Source organism: Scomber japonicus, chromosome 11, assembly GCF_027409825.1.
Source record: "Scomber japonicus isolate fScoJap1 chromosome 11, fScoJap1.pri, whole genome shotgun sequence".
Lineage (NCBI taxonomy): Eukaryota > Metazoa > Chordata > Actinopteri > Scombriformes > Scombridae > Scomber > Scomber japonicus.
In genome coordinates this window covers 7,736,732-7,760,817 of record NC_070588.1, presented here as the reverse complement: position 1 = coordinate 7,760,817, position 24,086 = coordinate 7,736,732, and the positions used below count along the sequence as shown (strand labels likewise).

Below are 24,086 nucleotides of genomic sequence, written 5' to 3'. Positions count from 1 at the left end.
GTAACTTAATATTTGCAAAATGTATGCAAGAATAGATTTGCATACACTTGTAAGGCATGTTAATGTTGTGGTGCCTTAACTTTATTGATGTTTGTAGGTGTTTTCTGTGACAATGATTTCCACATGTTTTTTTTTGTCACAAAAATGATTTCTTTTATACATTTTATGTCGGTTTTCTGAAAATATAAAATCAGATGTATCAAAAATTTACACACATAGTCTTAAAGCCTTGTACTCTCAATATTGGGGCCATAAAGGTTCTGAAATGTTACGTAGCTTCATTTAAAACAAATTCCCTTTAGACATATAATACAAACAACACACAGAAGTGTGTCACTGATTATGATTTATCTCAGTTGGTAATGTCTCCATATCTGTATAAGTAGGGTTTGTTTTACTGTGTGCACTATATTGAGGCACAGACAACATAATGAAAAAATCTAGAGAACTCAACACAGATATGAGAAAGCATTTAAAAGTCGCCAGTCACCATCTCAGTGATGATCTTGGGACTTTCCACCTTGGTGTTTGAGCAGGTCAAGTTTCCCCTTAAACTAACATTAAAAATCATTTTGGGATAACTAAATGAAGCTAGAATTAATCTGTGTTGAAAATACAGTGTATGAACTGCTCTGAAAAAGTCCATGAAATAGAGATTGGACTAATTCTGCCAAGACAAGTGGTCAAACATCCAAACAAAATTCTGCCCAAAGCTTCCCAAAAATAGCTGATTGAGATAAAGGAAGAGATAAAGGGACATGTAACCAAATACAAATTGTGTTGATGAATACTAATGTATATTTCTTACACATTAGGTTTTGTTTTATTTTCAGAAGACATACAATGGATGTGGTAAAGAAGCTCATTATTGAGTAATTATGACCCCCAAACGGCTGTAGTATACATCCTCTAAAAGTTCATGTAAACTTTTGAGTGCAAGCAACAGGATATGAGGGGTTTTGCAACAGCACAGGGTCACAAAGAATAGAAATAACAATGCCACTAAAACATTTCTGATACACTGCATCTCCTGATGATGATGAATTGATTATTTATCCAGTGTTTACTTGGATCCAAAACCTTACATTGTTTCTCTTTCAGTTTTATGTACAGTGTGATAGCCTATCTCATGACACAAATGATTCAGATAGTGTGATGCTGGGTTTTGGGGGAAGCACTGCGGTTTAAGAATACCCAAACAGGGATAACTGATTATTGTCAGAACTGGTGTATGAATTATTATTGACAAGTAGAAACAAGTAGCCGGTAATTTCAAGAAAAATAGAAAGAAAAACTTGAATATGAATAAGCACAAGCTAAAAGGTGTGTTTGGTAGTATAGACCACTACTTAATTGAAAATAGGATTGTACATCTAATGTGTCCGCCCACTATGATTATTGAGTAGGCTATACTGTATAAATTTGATTTCATGTATGAATATGTGAAATCATTCCTTCCTTTTTGAGACCTTGAGAAAATCAAAATCTGTGGATTGAGCAAAAAGGCCAATGGTTAGGTTGAGGGGAGGGGAGAGGAGGAGTGCATAGAAATGCAGTGCTTGTTCCTCAACTGTTTGTGTTATACTCTGAGCCTTCCACAAAGAACACATCACCATGGATGGTAAGTGCTTCTGATCCTTATGTATTTTGTTACCTCGCTAAAACAGATAAAAGTAAATTGGGCAAGGGGACATTTATAATTCAAGATGTTGGAAATGTGACTACTACTTTAAATCCTAATTTCTTTAAAGTAAAAAGTAAAGTAAATGTGATGTTTTTTCTTGGTTAGAATAGAAAATGCTTTGCACATTATTAAGTCTTGTACTTTAAGTATCATGTTGCTATTCATTACAGGATGTGTTAGTAACAACACATTATCACAACATATTGTGTATTTGAACAGCATACAGTATTTGTTTAAGCAGTGATGAGTTGGGACATGATTCATGTATCCAATGTGACTGTTGTATGCTTATTTCCATTTGACTCATGTCATCAGATCTATAATAATTTGGTGTTCTTTGATTTTTATCCTCAGGACTAAGCCTATCTGCTTCTATCGATGACTTCTCGTCAATCTATTACGAGCTCAACTTAAGTTATAATTACACAGACTTTGTTTTAAACCCTGAAACGCAGCCTTGCAATGTCTTCCCAAACCCAGAGGCAGTGATGATTGTTGTCAGTGTGTTTTATATCATCATCTTTCTGTTGGCGATTCCTGGAAATCTGATAGTGGGGTTGGTGATGTGCCTCAACAAGCAAGCTCTGCCGCCCTCTGACCTCTACCTCCTCCACCTGGTTCTTGCCGACCTCCTGCTGGCTTTTACGCTCCCATTCTGGGCTACCACTCTTACAAGGGGATGGGTGTTTGGAGATGCCATGTGCAAAATTATCTCTATCTTCCAAGAGTTAAGCTTCTACTCAAGCATCCTTTTCCTGACTTGCATCAGTATGGATCGTTACATGGTGATCGTGCGAGCTATGGAGGCCCGCAGGGCAAACCGACAGCTGGTCAGCTGGGGAGTTTGTGCTGCTGTCTGGGCTGTTGGAGGACTTCTGTCTTTGCCAGGGTTGTTAAATTCTGCTTTTGTCTCTAACGGCCACATGGTGTGTAGTGAATATTATGATCCCAACACTGCTGATGAGTGGCGGCTGTTCACCAGAATTCTTCGCCACACTTTGGGTTTTGTTGTCCCCTTGGCCATCATGCTGCCCTGTTATGGAGTTACCATGAAGCGCCTCCTTCACGTCCGTGGGGGGTTACAGCGGCAACGAGCCATGAGAGTGATTGTGATCGTAGTAGTGGTCTTCCTGCTTTGTTGGGCACCGTACCACGTAGCAGTGATGGCAGACACATTTTTCAGGACCAAGATAGTGTCATACACTTGTGCAGAAAGGACAGCAGTGGACAAGGCTCTGTTTGCCACCCAGACTCTGGCCCTGCTACACAGCTGTGTCAACCCGGTGCTGTATGCTTTCGTGGGTGAAAAGTTCAGAAGGAGGCTGCAGCAGAAAATGAAGAAGATGGGTGTTCTAGAGAGAACATCAGGGTCAAGATCCAGCAAGTCTTCAGTAACATCAGAACTCACATCTGCGTTCATGTGAGAACACCAAAAAGGATGCTTATGTGGGTATTATAAAGTCCTCAGATGAGTTGATCACATACATGGTTTTAGGTGTTGGTGTTACCTACATTTCATTGCTTTAAGATACATGCACCATTAATCTATTTACCAAACTTCATATAGTGAATCATTAAAGGAAAAAAAAAATCAAAAACATTTTCCTGCTTTGTTCTATTTGTTTTATTCTTATTTATCTAGGATATGTTTTCAATCCAGTATAAGCAAGAGAGATGTTGCTTAAAGCTAAGCTGTTAACATTGGGGGATTTTTTTGTGGTTAAGCACTGAAATATCCTCTCTTTCCTCAGTTTTACGTAGATTTTAAGGGAAATGTATGTCTCAAGTTTCAATTTCAAGAGTGAATATACTGCAATGCAATAACATCAAGCCGAAACATTTACTGATGAACAGTTGAAAGCTCCGTAAAAGGAAAAAGTTTCCTGTCTTAAATGTGAATATGTGATTTTCTTTGATTTCCAGGCCAGTAGTGCTCTCCTTTAAAAGAGCATTAAGTTCCAGCTTAAGGTGTAACTGCATCAACTGGAGCAGAAAAAGAAAAATATCTTGTACAGTATTATATAACTCAATATATGTTTATATGGTGATGTTATCGAAATGTTGTGTAAGTGGGACTGCATTTGAGTTTGTATGTATATCTAGTTAAAGATAGCAAAGCTGCAATTTACTTGCAAAACAATTTACAGTGTTTGTGTATTTGAAATTGAATATTAAAGTTTTAAACATTTTACACTGCTGTCTGTTTGTGATTTATATAACATTAGTGAGTCATCTCATATGTCACAAAACCTTTTACATCTGACATGATGTTGATAGAAAATATATTCAAAGACTAATCTAACAAGTTGTATTTTTTGTGATTATTTGGAGAAAATAGAAGTTGTGACAGTCTATAGGAAAAAAAAGATAACACACACATCTTATAAAAAAGCAGAAGAAAATGTTTTTGTGCTTATTAACCAGTCTTTCAACATGATCTGGGTTTAATCACGTTCACTAAACCAAATCAGCACATCGTCAGGTTAAATTAAGAACGTTTTTATGCTTTACAGCACGAGTGTGGAACAACGTTTTTTTTTATTTTTTTAGCTTGAGAACTACCAATAACACTTAATTTGTCACACCTGATAGCATCATCTGTTACAAGAAACAATTTTAGAGACACAAAGTATAAAACACTGTCTATGAAAAAGTAAAATCACATTAATTTTCTCACCTGCTATGCAAACTATTAGCCCATAGAGAGAGATTTCTGCTGGTACCAGAATACATACTGAATTTTGATTGTTGTGGATTTAAAATGACATTTTATAATAAAAAGTGTTGCAGTTACTCTGGGTAAACCATAGACTTTGCTTCAAATCATGAGGAATTCTAAATAATATAATTACCATATATTAAACTGCTATAATATAATAATAGGCTATTGTCAAGAATGGTTATATACAGTATATTTATCCTGTCATAAAACTCTCTAAGTTGTTGTCATTAGATTTTAAATTTCACTTTTGATCTATTTCAGGTGATATTATGAGGCCTATTGTTATCATTTCCAGGCCCCTAATCCTCATAATTGGCTTGCTATATCTGTAGCATTAAGCTAAGTTAGCATTTGCATGGATTTTAAACTGCTGTGAGTTGTTAAAAGTCAGTGGACCTCTTCAAAAGTATTTTCTCACTTACTATGTAAACTATTATATACGGCACAAAAGTTGTAGGTTTTAACTGGGCAAGTTTTGAGATACTGTTGAGATGTACCACTAACCCTAATCTAAATACAAAAGGTATGAAGGGGTTTTTGTTTACGGAAGCGTATTGCATTCACTTGAATACATTTTTTTTCAAATCAGTTTTTTTTGAGTAATTTTTTCTCTCCTGTTTTTCTGACTAATCTTTTTTCCTGTTTTTCTGGCTATTTTTTCCCCTGAATTATCGAGATACTTCTAAATCTCGCGAGAACATCCAACCTGCAAGTGACTCCCATCTATGGTGACTCCTGCTCCGCACTTTCTACCTTACCAGGTCAATTAAAGGTAGAATATGTAGAATGAGCAGAACAACGCCATCTAATGTCTCGAGATCGTAGTCGCAACAACCAAAAAGTAATTCCAGCAGTCGGGTTGCCAGGTCCGGTGCCGGATTTTATTCTAGCTCTAACTCTGTAAATATACCACTTTATCCACATGTCTAACCTTTTTAGGCGAGAAAGTAGCCCTTTAGATCCACAATGTGACGCTAATTTGTCCAAATAACATCTGCTTAAAGTTTTGTTCCTGCGAATTCGGAGCCACTCAAGTTAGCCGTAGCGAGTAACGCACTTCCGGTCATTTTCACAAAATAAAACACCCGTTGCCTTTTATTATTAAGAAAACCATAACGATAGAGTTGGTGCTTTTATTTTGAAAACAGGAAGCGAACATACCCTCGCTGTAACTGACTTGAAACCACCGAGGTACATTACATTGTAACGCCAGTGGGAGTAGCAGCAATGTCTCTGCATGTACTCATAGACATACATACGTATATATGTCTATGCATGTACTGCCTAATCCTAAACACCGATTGGCTTGTGTGTGGTGTCGTCAGAAGCAGAAGAGGCTATGGTCGTAAACATCTAGTCACGTGTAGTCTGAGATGGACGCGCAGGTCAGGAAATGACGTAAACGCACCGTATATGGTTTGTTATTTGTGTTATTACATTACGTGTTGGACTAAATTCATGGACATATTGAGGAAAATATTCCGGTTTTATGAAAACGGATTTCATATTTCACAAGAATGGATACTTGGCGAGCTGTACAGAAAGTCCTGGGTCATAAGATGATCGTTGTGGATAAAGGGAAGACTTTGAAGGTATGTAGGCATTATAGCTTTTCTCACTTAGCTGAGTGGCTAGCCGAGCTAATCGGTAATACTATTACGGCTGTGAGCAACCATATAAGTCGTGAGTGGTCTTGAATGAATCAGAACAATCTAAGCTTTCCAACAATGTACGGCATGAGTACATATGTTTAAGGGTTGGTGTTTAAAACATTCAGAAGACCGTGTGGCTACCTCCTAACATCCGTCCCGTCCCGTGAACGGAACAGCGTGCGTTAAGAGGTTAATGATCAAATATCAAAATCCGAATAGCGTCAGAAAGTCAACCCACTCTCCACATTTCCATTGCTACCGTTTTGATACTTCATGGTACACAAACAAATAGCATCTCATATGAAAGCTAAGACCCTGGCGAGTTCAACAGTACCACTATTATTGCGCTAAAAACTCAGTGAACCAGCAGCATACAAAGGTAAACAACCACTTATTTACAGTGACTAACAGATATTCTGTCTTACCTTCGAAGTTTTGTGATGAAAAGTTGTACTTGAGAGCAAAAAACGCTGGTTTTAGTGAGTCCAACACGGCCGTGTTTGTTTACAACTCCATTTCACCCAGTGCCAGCCTACAGTAGCTGCACCGGAACAACAGACAACCCTGGCAACCCGCAATTCCGGCCGTTAATTGGCTGGTACAATGTACACAGAACGTGTCAGAACGTCATTGTCGAACCGTCAAAAAATGTTAAAAATATTAATTCAGGATAAATATTTTTTTTTATGGAAAAGCAATACTTTCATTCTGTACCCCTCAAAACGCCCAGTGGCTGTATTATTTTAAAAAATATATAGCTTTTAATAAATATTCTACATATTCAACCTTTAAGGTAAGGCATGTGATTAGTTACACACAGGGTATGATACTCTTGTTATGTTTTAGACTTTATCCTTCTATTGTAAGCCTATTGCTCAATGTAGCAGGGAAGGAAGGACCATAGACTGTATAGAAAAGAAGAATAGACCAACTTGTCTATGGGCATGATTTTAGTTTAATTAAGCTAATTAAAGCTAATTAAGCTAACCGTTTCGTTTCCATCATGCTGGACATTGTTTCTTTTATCAAAAATGAATCTCCTTTCTTTCATTATATTGGCTTGGCACAAATAAAACAAGCCCTTCGTCATAATGTTAGGTTATATGCTAATCGTATATGCTAACATTTTCATTTGGTTTTCTTTGTGTGTATGTGTGTGTTTTTAGGTGTTTTACAACCGATAATGAATACTGATATTCAGGAGACAGAACTACTGTTAATCTTTACATCCTTTATATACTTCCTGTGTGTCTATGCTGCCTCAAGATATTTCAATAAATGTAAAAGATAGCTTCATTAATACAGTGATAATATTTCCTTTTTCCATGATATTTGACCACCTTGACACAATTGGGAGGCCAACGTCAGCCTTTACATTTGACCTACAAATTAAATATCTGTCCCATACCCACCAACCCCTCCGCTCTGCCAAGTGTTGCACCGTCTCACATGTTCTACTGACCTCAGGTTGGCTAAAAATGACAAGGGGGCGGGAGCCTAGTAGTGAGTGGGCAGACAGATCACCATGCAGCTGTCATCGTAAGGCTTGCTGTGCTGTGACTGTCATTTCCCCCTTCGGACTGACTGGCAGAGGTAGGGGGAGATCATGAGTGGGGTGGATTAGTTCATGGGACATGGAAGGGGGGCACTGTGCAACTTTCTGGACAGGACTTAATGCTTGCATTCAATCCGAAGCAAAAACAAGAACAGATCTGATGACTGCGGGGAATAAAGAGGGAATTCAGTGAAGATTCATAGACCTTGATCTGCAGAGAAGTTACACACCACGGGGGACAAGCCATAAAGGCCTAAAAAGTCAAGAACATCAGGAAAAGGAGGGCAAAAAGCTGGGCCGTCACTTCCAAGAGACAAGTCAAGAGAGCTGTTAATGCAACATGATCCACTGGGTCTTGCCCTAAAAATACCTCTGGGCAGGAGAGTAGCAGCTATATCTATCTTCTTAATTACCTGGTAATCAACTATTTCTTTCTCCTTTTGGACAACAACCCAGGTCAGAGAACAGCAATTTGAAGATAATTTGTCGCTGACAGATATGTTACCAAATATTTTAATTAGTTTTTTATAGTAACAGAAGAGATACAAGAGATCAGAAATGTGATAATCATGTTAACTGTAATTTGTAAAGCCTCTTCATAGATTCTAATGTCCAGACTGGATTTTGATTCAGAATACAAAAAGAGGGCAGAGTCATTGTCATAGTTGTACAATCCAGGTAGACACCTACAAAACTGGAGAATCTACAAAATTAGCTCAACCATGAAAAAAGCTGAGGCACAAATGACCCTCAAAAAGGGGGCAGATGAGGCTATGGCGCCCCCTAGCCCCATCATCCCCCCAAAACGGTCCAAAGCAAGCCCTGAACAAATTGTCCCGGAAACTCGAGGATCTGCTCATCCTATACCAACTCCACCAGTTTTTACACGTAAAATGAGGAACGCAGCCGTAGGTACAGGCTGTGACATCCGTCTCAAAGTGACTGTGGCTGGAGACCCTCAGCCCTCCTTGTACTGGTATCACAATGAGGAACTCCTCAACATGGACAACCAGGAATATGGAGGACTCTGGATTAGGGATTGCAAACCCAGTGATGCTGGCCTCTACACCTGCATCGCCAATAATCACCTGGGAGAAGCTCGGAGCAGCGCTGTACTTGCTGTCTTGGATCTCGGTGAAGGTAATATAAAACATATCCTCTACTAAAGATGATTTAATTGTTTTTAGATTACAGGTCGAGCTACTACATACTGCTTAAAAAACATTTAATAATAAACTCAATCTAATGCAAAACATGAAATATCTAAGACAATCAAGCAGGTAAACTTAAAGGTAGACTTCTAAAACTCCTACAGTCATCTCTTAGAGACCCCTTTATGATATCTGATGATTATTCAGCCACTGTAGTGTCTGATGAACTCTCTCATGTCATATAGAATATCAGTAACTATCTTTGTAAGGCTAAATGTAACCATTAGGTTTAAACTAAGCAGCCATTTTTAAATACTGTCACATAAATTACCCAGCATGCCACAGTAATCCAAGGCCCAGCCCTCTTACTAGAAAGAAAAACTAACTAGTAATCATAACGTAAGCAAGTCGAACTTCCTGTTGCTTTTGCTGCAATATGAAATGATAATCTGGACTGACACAACCCAGACAAGACTACTATCTGTAGACGCATCGTCATATTTCACTGTTCATTGAGGTTGCTATAGTGATATAGGTTTCTAATAATTCAAATCTTTATTGTCATTTGCACAGAGAAGAGACAATTGCACTGTAGAGTTGATTTCTTACTTTGCACCCTATTCTGGCTGCCATAGACAATGACATACAGATGAGGATTAAATGTAAGATTATGAAATTAATACAAACTTAATACAAACTATCAGAAACTTATTTAACTATCAGAAAATGCAGATCACTATTTTATTTCTTCAGACTTTTGGTCTCCAGTCATTTAAAAAAAGAAACATGCAAGTACAAATCATGCTACAAATCATCAAATCATTTAACTCCATTTATAGTATTCTACTCCAAATAGAGGGACAAGAGTGGAAATGCAAAAATATACAGTACATGGCCATGAATACCCACAGTCAAGTTGACAAGTTTATTTCTATATTTACATGCAGTATGTACATTATAGTGTATGTGTATATAAATACATGTACAGTGTTGGAAGTATTATATGCAGTTAATTAATCTCCAAAAACAATTGCAGATTTTCCACAAAGAATCTGGAAAGCCTTGGAATAATTTAAAGTGCACATATCACACATATCACTGTGAACAGGAGCTATATCTAATAACCTGTCGTCTATCATATGAGATGTGATCTAAGAATTACCTCTCATGGAACAAGTTTTATTATTGCATTAGTGGACATTTTATATACAGTTTGACCTTACAGGTATTTTTATCTAAAATGTGTTGTGCATTTTGATTGTCAGTTCATCCTTATACTGTGCAGAGATGATAGAAGTTTATCTTTTATCGGTTTCTCAAAGGAGACCTTGGATACTTTGCATTAATTATTCATTTTTCATTTGTGGATAACATTGACAGCTAAATCATATTTACTTTCAAGGACCATGCATGCAGGGATACTAAAAATGAATTATTCTTGAACTACAGCTCTTGACAGATTTGGTCAAAATGAGCCCTGGGAGTATATTGCAGTGAGACTCCTCTGTAAAAACATTTGTATTCTCATCAACAAAACATCTTTTAATGCATTTTTTGATATCTGGTACTGATCTAAATTCTGCTCTTTGACCATCTCTGCTACTTTGAAAAATTATATTACCTCCACAAATATGTCCTTCATATATCAGCTCGAGCACTTTGTCATTGTTCTGCAGTGCTCAGCATGAGCCTGTAAAGGAAACTCACTCTTCAATTTAGAGCTGCTTTTTCTTGCTGATAAAGTGAATGTGACATACATTTGCATGCACGAAAATGTCAAGACTCATAAATGCTTTAATTTTAAGATTTGGCAAATTATCATAATCTCTGATGCTGTAGAAAAAGAGGACTGGATGCTTATATAATGATCTCAGCTGGTTTCAAGCTATGGCAAGATGCTTTATGCAAGCCTAGAAAAAGAATTGGGTAGTAAAAGAGTGTTGGTGTCTGCAGAGTGGGCAATGTGATGACAAGGATTGTTTTTAATGTGGGCAGCAAGAAACCACATCGTGTTGTATTTCTTTTACTGTATAAATATGGTATGCTTGGACAGTACACTGAAAATATAGAAATATATATCAATTGAGAGAAGTTAAAAATTATGACAAGAAAATGCTGGCCTGGTTTACGTAAAAGATGCTGGAAATAAATCATGTTTGTGTCCCCATTTCTTTGAGAGTCTTGGAAAATGAATTGAGCTTTTCTCCTCTGTTTCAACTTAATATAAATCAGTAGGACTGTTACTGCAAAGCAGATAGAATACAAATGTATTATACCATCAGTTTCTTTCAGTGAATGCTCATTAACTGGCCACTTCACACACTATATTACAGGAAACATATATTGCTTTTGCTTTTGAGTTCTGTCACTGTGTCAACACCTAATGTATAACATACTTCACATGGGAAGCCACTATATTTGGAAATACAAGTTAACAGAGAAGTAAGATTCGGTAGAAGCGCTATTTCAACACAACCAAGACAAGTAACAGAAATGATACTAGCACAGGTCAAGGTAGACGTGACAAATAAAGGTTTTACGTAAGAAGACAACTCACTATGTCACGTAGACATAGTTCAGTTTTACGTAAGACTATGAGAACATGCTACTGTGCTCCTAGACATATTGTGTTGTGGTATCCTCAAAATGGCATCAGACTAGAGTTTATGCAACATAGGTAATGCAAGGGTTGAAAACAAGATCTTAGTTCAGAAGTTTTCCTTTGACTCTCCATTTTAACCTTCAGTTTGATACAGCTCTGTATATTGGTTTGCCATGTGCGTCGTCTACAGCTGTCCCATCACTCAATGATCCTGCTTAAACCCTTTCTCTCTCTCTCCCTCTTTGAAAATGTCTCTCTGGCCCGCCCCCCTCATCCACCAACTCTCCCTAGTTATTTATACAGTGGAATGTGCCAGGCCTTAGATTTTTCTGATGTTAGCAGGCCAACATCTCTCCTGTTACACAGGAAGACATCACTGCTAATTTTAGCCCGGCTCTGTACAACTTTTTTCCCCCGTCTACTGATCACTGGGGAAGGGTTGATTTTGAATCCACAACATCTAAATACCCATGAGCATAGAGACCCACCTGGTGTGACGTCATGTGTCTTCTGTGATCCTATTGAGAGCAGAGGAATACAACACTGATATATTATCACATTTTGTGTTAAGGTGAACTAGATAGAACATTTGCCAGCAGATATGGAGCAACATTATCATTCATTTGGAGATTTGTTCCTGTACGTCCAATATTAACTCTCCTTTTAGCTCTATTTTGGTCTCCACCAAGCCCCGAGGGAAATAATAAATTAGCTCTTTAGCTGCTCAATTAGCAGGTTAGCTAGTCACCAACTTTTTCTGTCTGCAGTAGGGTGCTGGGCAAGTAGCTTCAGTGTGTTTTGCTGAAAACAACTGAATGCTGTGGCCAGAAACTAGGTTGTTGAAAGCAGTGAGAATGAATAAAACAGTAAAGCTGCAGGCCTTAAAACCAAAACAATGAGAGAAAAATGCTGAATGTGATTTTAATTAGAAAACTATTTTTCTTGTTTAAAGATGATACTGTTCTGTGAGCCCTAATGGGAACCTTAGATGTTGCCACTGAGTGTGACCCGTGGCCCCTTTCCAATGTATTTGGATGCTGTTCTCACCACGTTGTCTTCCTCCTGGGCCATGGATCTGAGTGAACAGGTGGAGCCACAGTTACAATGTGGAAATCCCCCCCACAGTGCCATGTAGCTGTTATAAGCAGGGTTAGGGTTAGGGTTAGGGGTTTTTTTAATGGACACAAAAGCCTGAAGGATAATTAAGGGGTTTTATTAGAAGTGTTAAACTACTTGGAGTAGTAAAGCAAATTTATTTGTATAGCATATTTCAACAACAAGGCAATGCAAGGTGTTTGTAGGCTCAGTTTCAACAGTCTCCTATTGTTGGAATTGATTATAAGTGGGTATATACTGCTATTCTACTACATTAGGCTTGGTTCTGCGTCTAGTAAAGCATTCCTTTCCTTTATCAGGGTTAGTGAGGTCTTATTTGAGACATTTTTACAGGTGTTCCACCTGTTTATATCCTGACCTTAATTTAAATAAGCTCTCAACTCATAAATATTTATACTCCTTTTCTTGTTGCAGGTCATATTGATATTGGGCTGGAGTCATCAGTCACTCTGAGCAGGATTTTGGGGGATAGGAATTTGCAGTTTCCATGCTCAAATTTGTACTACATAACATGAATAACAGCTCATGAAAAATAGAGAAGGACAGTGACGAGTCAATGTGATTGAATTACTGAAATCTGTCCTTGCTTTTGAATAATATGACTGAGAGTCGGACTGAAATAGTAGAACTGAAAAGTAACTGATCTTATATCGGCTCTTATATAATATGGCCTTTACTACACAGTTATGTGCAGCCTGTGCAGTCACATGTAATTATGAAGCTACATTCAAAATTGTTTTATTATCCTCCTCACACTTACCTTAATTGATTTACAGCAACGTCTCCCTGGAAAAAACAAACTACAAAATATTTAATTTGCAATGTTGGTTGTTGCAGTTGATTTCAATAATAACACTTTTTATGATTTTTATTTAAATATGATATTATGTCATCAGCAAAACATGAGGGATATCTCTTACTTTTGAATTGCTCACAGTCTTAAGCTTTGTACCAGTAATTAGATGTATCTGGATATACAGTGAATGCAAAAGAAAGAGAAAATAGCAATCATTTGCAGTAAAGACAAACAAAGGTTCTTCCTCTTTATTAAAAACCAAACCAAAACTACAACAAATGAGTTTAAAGAGGCTAACAGGCTAGAGCTAACAGGGACTGCAGGGTTACATGATAATTCTAATTCATGTTAGCAATTATTATGATGCATTACTATTTCAAAGGTGCAGTGTTTAGCATTTTAGCATCAGCCATTCAAACGCTGGAATTTTAGACAGTAACCATAAAACAACTGTGACTGGCTGCTTGTGTGTTTGTGTGGCAGCAGTGGTGTTAATGACACAATGCACAGACAAACTAATATTTATACATCTATAGTGAGAGACCATAATTAGTACAGGTTATTATTTGTATAAGTAGCCTGTGCTTGTGTTATTTTTGTCACAGGACTGAGAAGGATGACAGAATTCCCCTCTGTTAAATTAATGTTGAATCTACACATGAAAAACAAACCAAAGAAAAAAGGTTCACGTAAAGTGCAGCTGCCAAGGAAACAGCAAGCACTCTCCACGAGCAGACCATGTAATTAAGCCTGCTGTAGGTATGTGCAATAATTAAAGTGAACTATATTTCCTTCACAGTGTGCATTGTGCTTGCAATCATTAGATATTTAGTGCGAATTATTATTAATAAGCATTTATAAGGAGACATTATCAGACATTGTCATATTGTCTGGGTTTTTTTTATGTAGGTTGGTTTAAAAATGTGCAGTTACTTCAAGGATTTTTTTTTGTGTGTAGCTATTTCAGTCTCCTGATTGATAGGCAGTGATGCTTTTCCTTTACCCATCATGGAAACTGAGGCAATCAAAATACATCATGTAATGCCACTTGCAGAATATTCAAGAATTGTTACATCAAACACAAAAGGTTATGAAACATCAGCAATACAACAGCTGCACTATATTTTTAAGCAGCAAGTGTTGCAATTTAATTTCATATCCTTTGTAAACAGGATTGCTTATTGTAGTCTGTGTAAGCAGTCAGTAACACATCTGCTGTGTTCGAGCAATGCAGAGGAGTGAGGAGGTCCCTTTAGCTGTTGCAGTGATTCTCCCATTCTCTGCCGGCAACACAACATCGGCTCATTACACCAGTTGAGGAATAAGACACAGACACATGGGGAAGAAGGAGAAAATGAAAAATGTCAACCAATGCTGTAGAACACTGATCTCAAGAGGGCTGGATCACTCCCACTGGTTTTTCTGCCTATCGGTGTGCGCTGCCTGTGGGGTGGAACACAGCGGGGGAAGATGCTTACACTGTCGCTGGCTATTGTGTGGACAGGGGGGCTCCCTCAGAGTGGATGATATGCATTCAAAAGACGTTTCCACCTGCGGATGGAGGGCTATAATCTATGCTTTTCAGAGACGGATTATCTCAGAAGAACTGCTGAGACTCTGAGGTGCAACTTGTTATATAACGGACAAAGTGCCTTCTAACCATTTTTATTTGAATTTGAATGAGAAGATTTGTATCTGCATGTCAGCAGACTTACATTATATAACAAGTTGGATCTTTCAAATGCAAGTTAGGTATTACCTGTTGATGTCTTCATAGAAAATATCCTGATTTAGGCGTGTAGTAATGGCTCGGAACCCCCAGTGTATCTCGGGGAATACCCTGCTGCTGAATGTAAGCCAAGACAAAAAATACCTGTCGCGGACATACCAAGAGTGGCTATAAAAAAAATCCAAACCAAAGAAAAGATCAGGCAAGTGCAATTTCGATTTATATTTGTCAATTATTAGTCAATTATTTATTTGAATTATGTGCTGATTTAACCAGTTAGTATACATGGAGTATACAACACTGCAAATGATTTAATTTGAAATGTTTACAGAAACAAGTCATTAAAATGAACACAAATGTTCTCTAAACTGAGAATGTTAGATGTAATGAGGATAATTAAAGGAGATTCAATATATTCTATAGAATCTTAATTGAAAAGGAAACCATATTTCAGCAGTGTAATTGTAGACTATATTTGCTGTGGCCATTAATAACCAGCATTAAAACTCGGAAATCACCAAGCTCAAGGAAGCTCCATAGCTTTGAACTAACTTCAAAGAATAACACAAGACTTTCAGAGTTGCATTGAAATGCAGTGTATGCAATAATGTTTCTCAGATCAATATTGTTCATATGAGGGCAGAAATGTCTTATACTGTAACAATTATGGGCTTCGTTCTTTTTAGATATTCTTTTTAGAAACCGTTGAGGATATCCCTACCCACACACCAATTATACTGTGAATCTTAAATTAGCCAAATTAAAAATGTAATCAAGAACATAATTTAAATATGAGAGTTATCTCCCTTTTTCCCTCTTAAAATGTTACAACATAGAGGGAAAATATAAAACGTGGAGGCAGTACTCTTCAAAGTATGAATCTAGATTTGGTTGTTTTGGTGGTTTTCTGTGGAGTGAAAACCAGTATTTTCTGGGACTATAGTTGAGTAGTATTTCATGTATTCCCTCACAATGCAACCACCTGACATGCCTTACTAATCAAGCTAGGGGATGTCTACGAGAAGATGCACCTTCAACTAACTTATTCAAGTTGTGTGGAATAATAAGAAAACATTACTTTTAATGTAAATTTTAAAAGTTTAGCAAATGATGTTTGGGGCAGCTGTTCAAAGTCGTGGCCATACGTTATGCCTACTGGGGTCTGGCTAGTCCAGGGGTCTCCAGAAGCAACAGATGGATACTGAAGGGCCAAAAGGGCAGCAACTGCAAGGTGGTTGCTGAAGCAAAAACATAGGTGTGGAGGGAGTTCAGGAGGCCATGGAGAAGGACTGGCAAACTGTCAGACTCAGGAAGGGGAAGCAGGGCTTAGTCTAGGCTGTTTTTATTAGGGGTGGGGAACTGCTGACGTTGACTGGGGACATTGTTGGACGGTAGACCAACATGGCCTCAATGGAGGAGGCAGAGTTGGACATCTTGGGAGAAGCCTCACTCATATCCTTGGCAGAAGTGTCTGAGGTAGTCAAAAGCTTCTCAATGGCAAGGAACTGGGTGTGGATGAAATTCACCCAGAGATGCTCAAGGCTCTGGACATTATGGGGCCATCGTAGTTGGCATGCCTCATCAGTGTTGCATGAAGATCCGGCACAGTGCCTGTTGACTGACAAACTGGAGTGATTTTCACAAAAGGGTGCAAGGTGTGCTCCAAGCATCGCACTACTCAGCCTTCTGGGGAAGGCTCATGCTGGAAAGTGCTCAAAAGGAGGCTCCAGCTTATTGTTGAACCTTATATTCAGGAGGAACAATGAGGATTCTGTCCTGGCTGTGCAAATGTGGATGAGCTCTTCATGCTTGAAAGGATACTTAAGGGTTCATGAGAGTCCACAATCCAGTCTACTTGTGCATTGTGGACCTGGAGAAAGCTTACCACCGTAACCCTCAGGCCACTTTGTCTGTGGCGCGGCAAGAGTATGGTGTACCTGGACCATTTCTGTGAGCAATCTGGTCCTTATATAACTGCACTGAGAGCTGTGCTGGCAGTAAAGCAGACCTGTTCTCAGTGGGTGTTAGGCCCTGCCCGGGTTGTCCCTTCTAACCAATTTAGTTTGTGATTTTCATGGACAGAAGCTTAACACGCAGCCTGGGGGAGGAGATTGTCCGGTTTGGGGACCTCAGGATTGCTTGCTTTTTGTAGATGATGTGGCTTCAACACACCCTGACCTCTGAGGCCATGGTGCTCTGACAGACAATGTTGGACTGTTCCCTTTGGGTTGTGAGTGAGGTTGTGAATTTGTAGGAGATCAGGTATCTCATGGTCTTGTTCCTAAGGTTGACAGCTGGATCAGTGCAGCATCAACAGTAATGCAGGTTCTGTAGCAGACCATTGTGGGGAAGAAAGAGCTGAGCCACAAGGTTAAGCTCTCAATATCCCATATAACATCCCAAACTTCACCTGTGGTCACTCACTTTAGTGACTGAAGAATGAGTTCACAGGTATTAGTGGCTGAAATAAGTTTTCTAAGGGGAGTGTCTAGGCTTTCATTTAAATGAACCAGTTGAGTTGGTTTGGACCTGGTTAGGATGCCATGTTCAGTACCTCCCAAAATCTAGCCTTTAAATTATAATAACCAATCTCTTGAGGAGCAACATATTTGACTGGTAGTCTTAAACTCTTGAACAATTTTGTGTTATATAACTAGCTATACAAATGACAGCTTAATAGGGGTGTGACGAGATCTCGCGAGACTAGAACGTGGCGATATTTCTCGTTGAAGTGAATGTTGTCTCGCGAAGCTATAATTAAAGGGCGCACCAAAAAAAAAAAAAGAAAAGACGATCGGTTTTCTATCGCTCATTTGCACGTTGTGTCTTCTTTTTATAATGTCACGCGTGGATCATTAACCTTGTTACAGCTTCTACCTGCTGAGATGAGGAGAGGAGCAGCGGTAGGTTGACCTCAGGTCTCTACACTGAGAGACTGAGGTAGGAGGAGCAAGGAAGCTAGCTGAGCTATGGAAGCCTAATGATGCAAAAAGTAAAATGAGTCACACTACCAAATTATAACACAATTCATATTTTGTTCTACTTGTGTATTTATGTGATACAGGATTTATGCAATTTACTTTTATTTCTGTTTTTTTTATTAGCAATATGTTATAATTTGTGATAATTGGATTCTTTATTTAATTTATATTTATATATTAGAATTTTGTTCTACTCTTTATAATTTACTTTTTTGTATTTGTGATTGTATCTAACTTGTATTTATGGTTGTTATTTCCATTAATATCAAAATTATCCATCTATAAAATATCTATATGGGAAAACCTTTTACAGTGCTGCATACTGCATATGATCATTATATATTTAGAAAGTAGAACTGAAGTGATTCATTACAAGATGATTAGTTAAAACATTTAAAAATGCATCTGCATTATTTCCATTTTGTGAATTTCAAATAAAAGAACAGTCATATATTTATTTCCTCATTGAAGTTTTCTTAGTTAAAATCTCATCTTGTCTTGATCTCGTGAACCCAATATCGTATCTCGTCTCGTGACTTGAGTGTATCGTCACACCCCTACTGCTTAATCATTAGACCTTTTTGATTATTTCTTGTCAGATTTTACTGAAGGCTAGATTGATATGCATTAGTGTTGTTAGTTGGGGCCACACAAGCATTGATTCAGCAAACATTTAGACTAACTGTTTTGGTGCTTATGAATGCTTTGGTGAAATACATCTACTGTACCAAACAATATGTTCAATAGACTAATTCTGCACTGCTCTGTCAGTAAGATTGCATTGCAAAGATCCAATGAAGCTTTATTTTGAAATATGTTCCCTAAATGTGCAATGTAACTTGCTATGAATGCTGGTTTAGTAGTAACATCATGAGCTTACTACACACATACATACACACACACACACACACACACACACACACACACACACACACACACACACACACACACACACGCACCATATTCAATATCACCAATATGACATATGCTATTGTGTTGTTCTACTGCAAGAGAACAACAGATAGCCCCTGTTTTTATAAGTAATTCCACCTACTGTGAAGCAAACACCTCATGAGAGCTGCTGGGATGCCAATGACTCAGTAGTGCTTTCTATTTTGAGTTCCACCAATGACTGAATTCTCTCTCACTCTGAGAAAATAGTCATATCTTTCAGAAGGTACAGCTGGATCACATTTTTTGCTGAAGAGTAACAAAATGGAAACAAGTTGGCCTTCTGAAAAATACTAAAGCATATTTTCTCATAAATTGTATTCCCTTCCATCTATTAACTTGCAGGTGCTGATGGGATAATTATGGATTATAAAGAGTCAGCAACAATTCAGTTGCAGTTAATATAGCACACTCAGCTTAGCAATGCTAATGAGATTTGAGGTTTGAGGAGCCCTGAGGGTTACATTTAAAAAAAGAGAGTGACAAAGCTCAAAGTGCATTCAGTTGTCATTAACAGACAAAACAGAAGTTTAAAAAAGTCAAATGCAATGGAAAAAAATTGTTTTAGTATTGGTTGGCAGCTTTTCACTTAACAGACTAATACACCTGTTTGTTTCCATACCTGGGATTCAGTTCTAAAAGGTAAAGCACATCAATGTTTGAAATCACAAACTGTTTTCTCAGTAATCTAAATAAAATGTTTCACCTTCAGCATCAATTTGCACTGTGAATTGTCATTTGACTTTTACTTAACACCATCAAACAGTCAACTGAACTGGATAAAGTAGTGTATTGGTTCCTATAGTAACAGTGTGTTCTTCCTGCTGCCTCTGCCGCCACTATGGAAACATAATTTTCCACTTAAGCAGAAATATAAAACAAAAAAGAATAATCTGTCATTTGAATGTGGTTTTATATTCTCACTTATTCTCTTTGCAATTAATGTGCACCATTTTCTCAACCAATTATGTTTTTTGTGAACTATTCCAATTCAAACTCAGTTCAGTTGTTTTACTATATATATCTTTTCAGATTCTGAGACAACAGAGGATGAAGGTGGAGACCAATTTGAGACCAAAGAAGATAGTGGGGATCTTGAGGACCAGGCTGGGCATACAGGTATCCACCATGATTTCAGCTTTTCTGTAGATATTTTTGAATTTTTTTTAATTTCTTGATGAATGTAAATCCAACATTCACTCTTCTGTTAGCAGGGAAGTTGTTAAAAAAAACAACAACTCCCCTTCTAAATGCTCCACCAGCCAGCTGCTAAATTGTCTACTGTTTGATTTTTGACAGTTTTATTACACATTTCACACTCTGCTGGTTTGTCATTATGACTGAACTCTTCACAATTAGTTTTTTGATCTAATGTTTATATGAAAAATATTGATTTAATGTTGATGCAAATACTTGATTATCATGTCTCCTCTTTTACATGAAATGCAGTGATGGACAAATATGCAGATGATGACAGTAGAACACATGGACATGAGGATCACTCTAATGCAACCAGGCAAGAGAGAAAGATGCAAATAATCTAGGTTTTTTTTTTTTAAAGGACCAATGTGCTGATTGTATTATTGTTCTCACACTTCTCATTAAAATACAATACATGCATACTGTGAATTAGTAACAACCTACACTTTTTGCATGAAATTATCTATTTCAGGAGGCAGTCAGACGATTATAGAAGAGAATCTCCTCCACAAGACCTCCCACCTCCATCTCCAAGACTTGTCAAACGCCCCTCCACCTCTCCAATGCCAAGTCGCTCTGGTTCAACTACACCTCTCAGCTTGCGGAAGAAAGCGATTGTGCCAACAGAATACCAAGACACAGTGCCTGCGGAGTATGAAGAAAAGGTTAAGCAGCCAAAATCTATGTCCCAAAGTAACACCCAGGATTCCCGACCACAAACTCCACTGAGTGAGTACTCCCGGAAAGAATTTACCCCCAGACCATCCCCAAAGCTTACCAGAGCAAGTTCAAAAGTTTTTGAGAAGGTCCGTGGTCTAGAAGAGCGGAGGCGAAGCCTTGATCTTCCAGAAGGTTCCATCTCGGGGAGATCCTGGGCAGGGTTTAATCATGCTGGATCTGTTGATTCAGATGATGGAGGAAGTCGGTTGGGCATCTCTAGAGAAAGTTCAAGGGAAGATCTAAGAGAGGCTCTCAAAGAAGATGCTGCTGAACGGAGATCTATGTTTAGACAAAGAGCTGCTTCGCTAGAGGACAAACCTCGCTACTCCCAAAAAGTTCAGGACATTGAGAACAAGTTCACTGAGGAACTCCAGCGTATTAAAAAACTTGTTGGAAAACCTCATCTGAAGAAATCTTTTTCGACTGAGCAGCTCACCCTGAAGGCCAAGCAGCGCCAGCCATTCAGGAAAATTGAACCTATTCCTCCACAAGTCCTTCAAAAACTTCAAGAAAGGGAACGAGCTCAGTCGGAAAAGGAACAGAGAGAAAAGGAACTAGATCAGCAACAAATGCAGCGAGGACAGCAAACACAACAAGAACTGCATTTTTACCAACCCCAAAAGAGAGCAAGCAGTGGTACAACAACTGTAACAGTCAGCAGATTTGGAGAGGTTGCAGGCACCCCAGAGTCAATGCAGTTATCAGACTTACCAGGACAACGATCAATTAGAGAATTAAGTAGAGTCAGTCCAGTTACAGAAATCATTCAGAGATCATCATCACCAGCATTATACCATCAGCAAAGGGAAGAGTCGCCAAGCAGAAATGTGGCTGACATCACATTACGCAAAGTTGAGCGAAGACCCCCAAGTCCGCTTGTACAAAGGGTATCACGGATGCAAGAATCCCCGCATATCCCTGAATCTCTTGCGCAAACATTGCAAAAAGATGATACGTCAGGAAGAAAGACACCAATAGAAGCAGTATTAAGAAAAATCGAAAACAGACCAGAAAGTCCACTGGTACAAAAAAGAGCTGTCATTGTGCAAGATGTCCACCTTCAAGCTCCTGCAAAACACCCAAGGATGACACCACTTACTCCAAAAGAGGAAAAAATGGAGGTGGAGCTCCCCAAACAGGCATCTGCCATAAGAATCCCCACAATTGTTGTTGAAGATGAAAAAATGAAGAAGGATGTTCCTGTGAAGACAAGTGAACCTCAGCAGGTTACTGTAAGTGGTAGAGAGGGTCAACAGCAGAAGACCAAAGGAAGGAACCGTCGCTCTCGACCTTTGTCTCCAGAGTTAGGTTAGATATGTTGTGATTCTTTGATTTAGCTTTCTGTGGTGTAGCGTGAAGTTCCAATCTGCTTGTTTTTCATATTATTTAATTAACCAAATACTCTTCTTTCCAGTTATCTAATCATGGGAAAGAAATGACTTGGGTTTGTCTTTTGTAAAACTGTGCAGATTCTTCGGATGATTCATATGTGTCTGCTGAAGAGGACCCAATGGAGGCACCTATGTTTGAGTTTCCCCTTCAGGACACCGTTGCATCTGCTGGTGCAGATGTACTACTAAGATGCATAATTGCTGGCACCCCAACTCCTGAAGGTACCAAGTTGTTCTTTATGTGTGTTTTTATAACAAAATCCTCAAAGATGATTTTGAAATATACATTTAAACAATAAACTAATGGATGTATTTTTCCTCTCTGTTGAAGTTACCTGGACGAAAGACAACAAAGAAATCACCAGCATTGCAAACTATGTTGTCAAAGTGGAGGGTGAACGACATAGTCTGCTCATAAAATCAGCTGAACTACATAATGGTGGAAAATACTGCGTGACTGCTGTTAATCCAGAGGGCAGAGCGTCCAGCAGTGCCAGCCTTACAATTAAAGCAGGTAAGTTTTAATTTTCAGATATCAAATTAAATTAAATTTAGTGACTATATTCACTATTCCTTTGTTGGGTTTTATATTTAAGTTTGACTATATAACTTAGAACCTCTTTAATTAATAGATCAGGATTGTTATGCAAAGCTAGTATTATTAATTGCCTGGTTAGGAAAATGAATCTATGCTGCCAACTTTTAATTGTGTCCACCAAAACATCAGGTGCTTATTATAAATTAGAACCAGAAATAAATTTGGTAATGAGCATGAAAAAGAATTCATTGACATCTATACTGACATATGTATATGTGTATTATTATTATTATTATTATTATTATTTTTGTTATTATTATATTATCATTGTTATTATTATTATAGTCTGTCAAAAATGGATAGGGCACCTTTTTTTTAGCGTTGGATTAGTATTGAAATCAAGCACATTAAATGACAGGCCAAAGTACTTGATAATATTCTTCATGCGTGGTACGGATTTTAAATGTACCATCTTTATAAGTACTTCAAAACATCTTTTGTTTTCTTCCCACATTGGCATTATGTTTAGCTTATTTCTCTCCAGCTCCTTTGTCATTATCTCTCTCAGCAAATTGTATGTGCCATATATTCCAGCTGAACAACCTCACTTATAGTTACCATAGCAACTAAGCGGCAAAACTGAACCTATAAATTGCCCACTGAGCTTACTGGCTCCACTCACTGTGAATCAACTATTGTTTGGAAATCACATCTGACATTTCAAATTGTTTTAAGGGGAGCTTAAAATAATCTGGAATGCTTTGTTGCTGTTTTTTTAAAGACATGAACTCCTTAAACGCCTACATTCTGATTGAGCAATGCTCTCAGTGATGAAAACATGTATTTATAGAGGCAAATGAAAGATAGGGCTTGCTTGTTAACTGGGGTGTATTGAGCAACGACATGAAACATAATTTAACCTTATGGCTTTTGCAGTGTCTATTCAGGAGCCAAAGGGGATCCTAGCTGTACCTATGGACATCAGCAGCCCTATTACATCTGATGAGGAGTATCTCAGTCCCCTGGAGGAAGGCATGGATTTTGGAGTGCCAGAGCCAAGGAGGATCCTCGACATACGTTTCAAGAATCCCCCTGCTTTCCTGGTGAGACAGGTCATATCTTGGCCTGAACACATACCTCACTCACTCTCCTTTTTAGAGTACTGTATGAGATCTGTATGTTTAGCATTGACACTTAATCAACTGCACTTTTGAATTCTGCATGACAATGTGTTATGTACATGGTGTCTGTGATTCTATGAATATTGATTTACTGTATCAAAGTGTGTGTCTATTGTA

The 24,086-nt window shown here is 38.1% G+C and overlaps 2 protein-coding genes across 2 annotated transcripts in view; both read left to right on the top strand.

The window, feature by feature from the left end:
* Positions 1-1,614: 1,614 nt before the first annotated feature.
* On the top strand, positions 1,615-3,128 carry LOC128368323 (C-X-C chemokine receptor type 2-like). The gene is made up of 2 exons (XM_053329112.1): positions 1,615-1,621; positions 2,039-3,128. Exons 1-2 carry the CDS (start codon positions 1,615-1,617, stop codon positions 3,106-3,108), a joined length of 1,077 nt encoding a protein of 358 aa, XP_053185087.1. The 3' UTR covers positions 3,109-3,128.
* Positions 3,129-8,335: 5,207 nt separating this feature from the next.
* Positions 8,336-24,086, top strand: part of spegb (striated muscle enriched protein kinase b) — a 34,151-nt gene continuing 18,400 nt past the window's right edge. The window contains exons 1-7 of the mRNA XM_053329207.1: positions 8,336-8,753; positions 19,972-20,058; positions 20,389-20,455; positions 20,615-22,167; positions 22,329-22,472; positions 22,582-22,764; positions 23,725-23,891. Coding sequence (XP_053185182.1) covers positions 8,336-8,753; positions 19,972-20,058; positions 20,389-20,455; positions 20,615-22,167; positions 22,329-22,472; positions 22,582-22,764; positions 23,725-23,891 — 2,619 coding nt within the window. The remainder of the gene's footprint in view (positions 8,754-19,971; positions 20,059-20,388; positions 20,456-20,614; positions 22,168-22,328; positions 22,473-22,581; positions 22,765-23,724; positions 23,892-24,086) is intronic.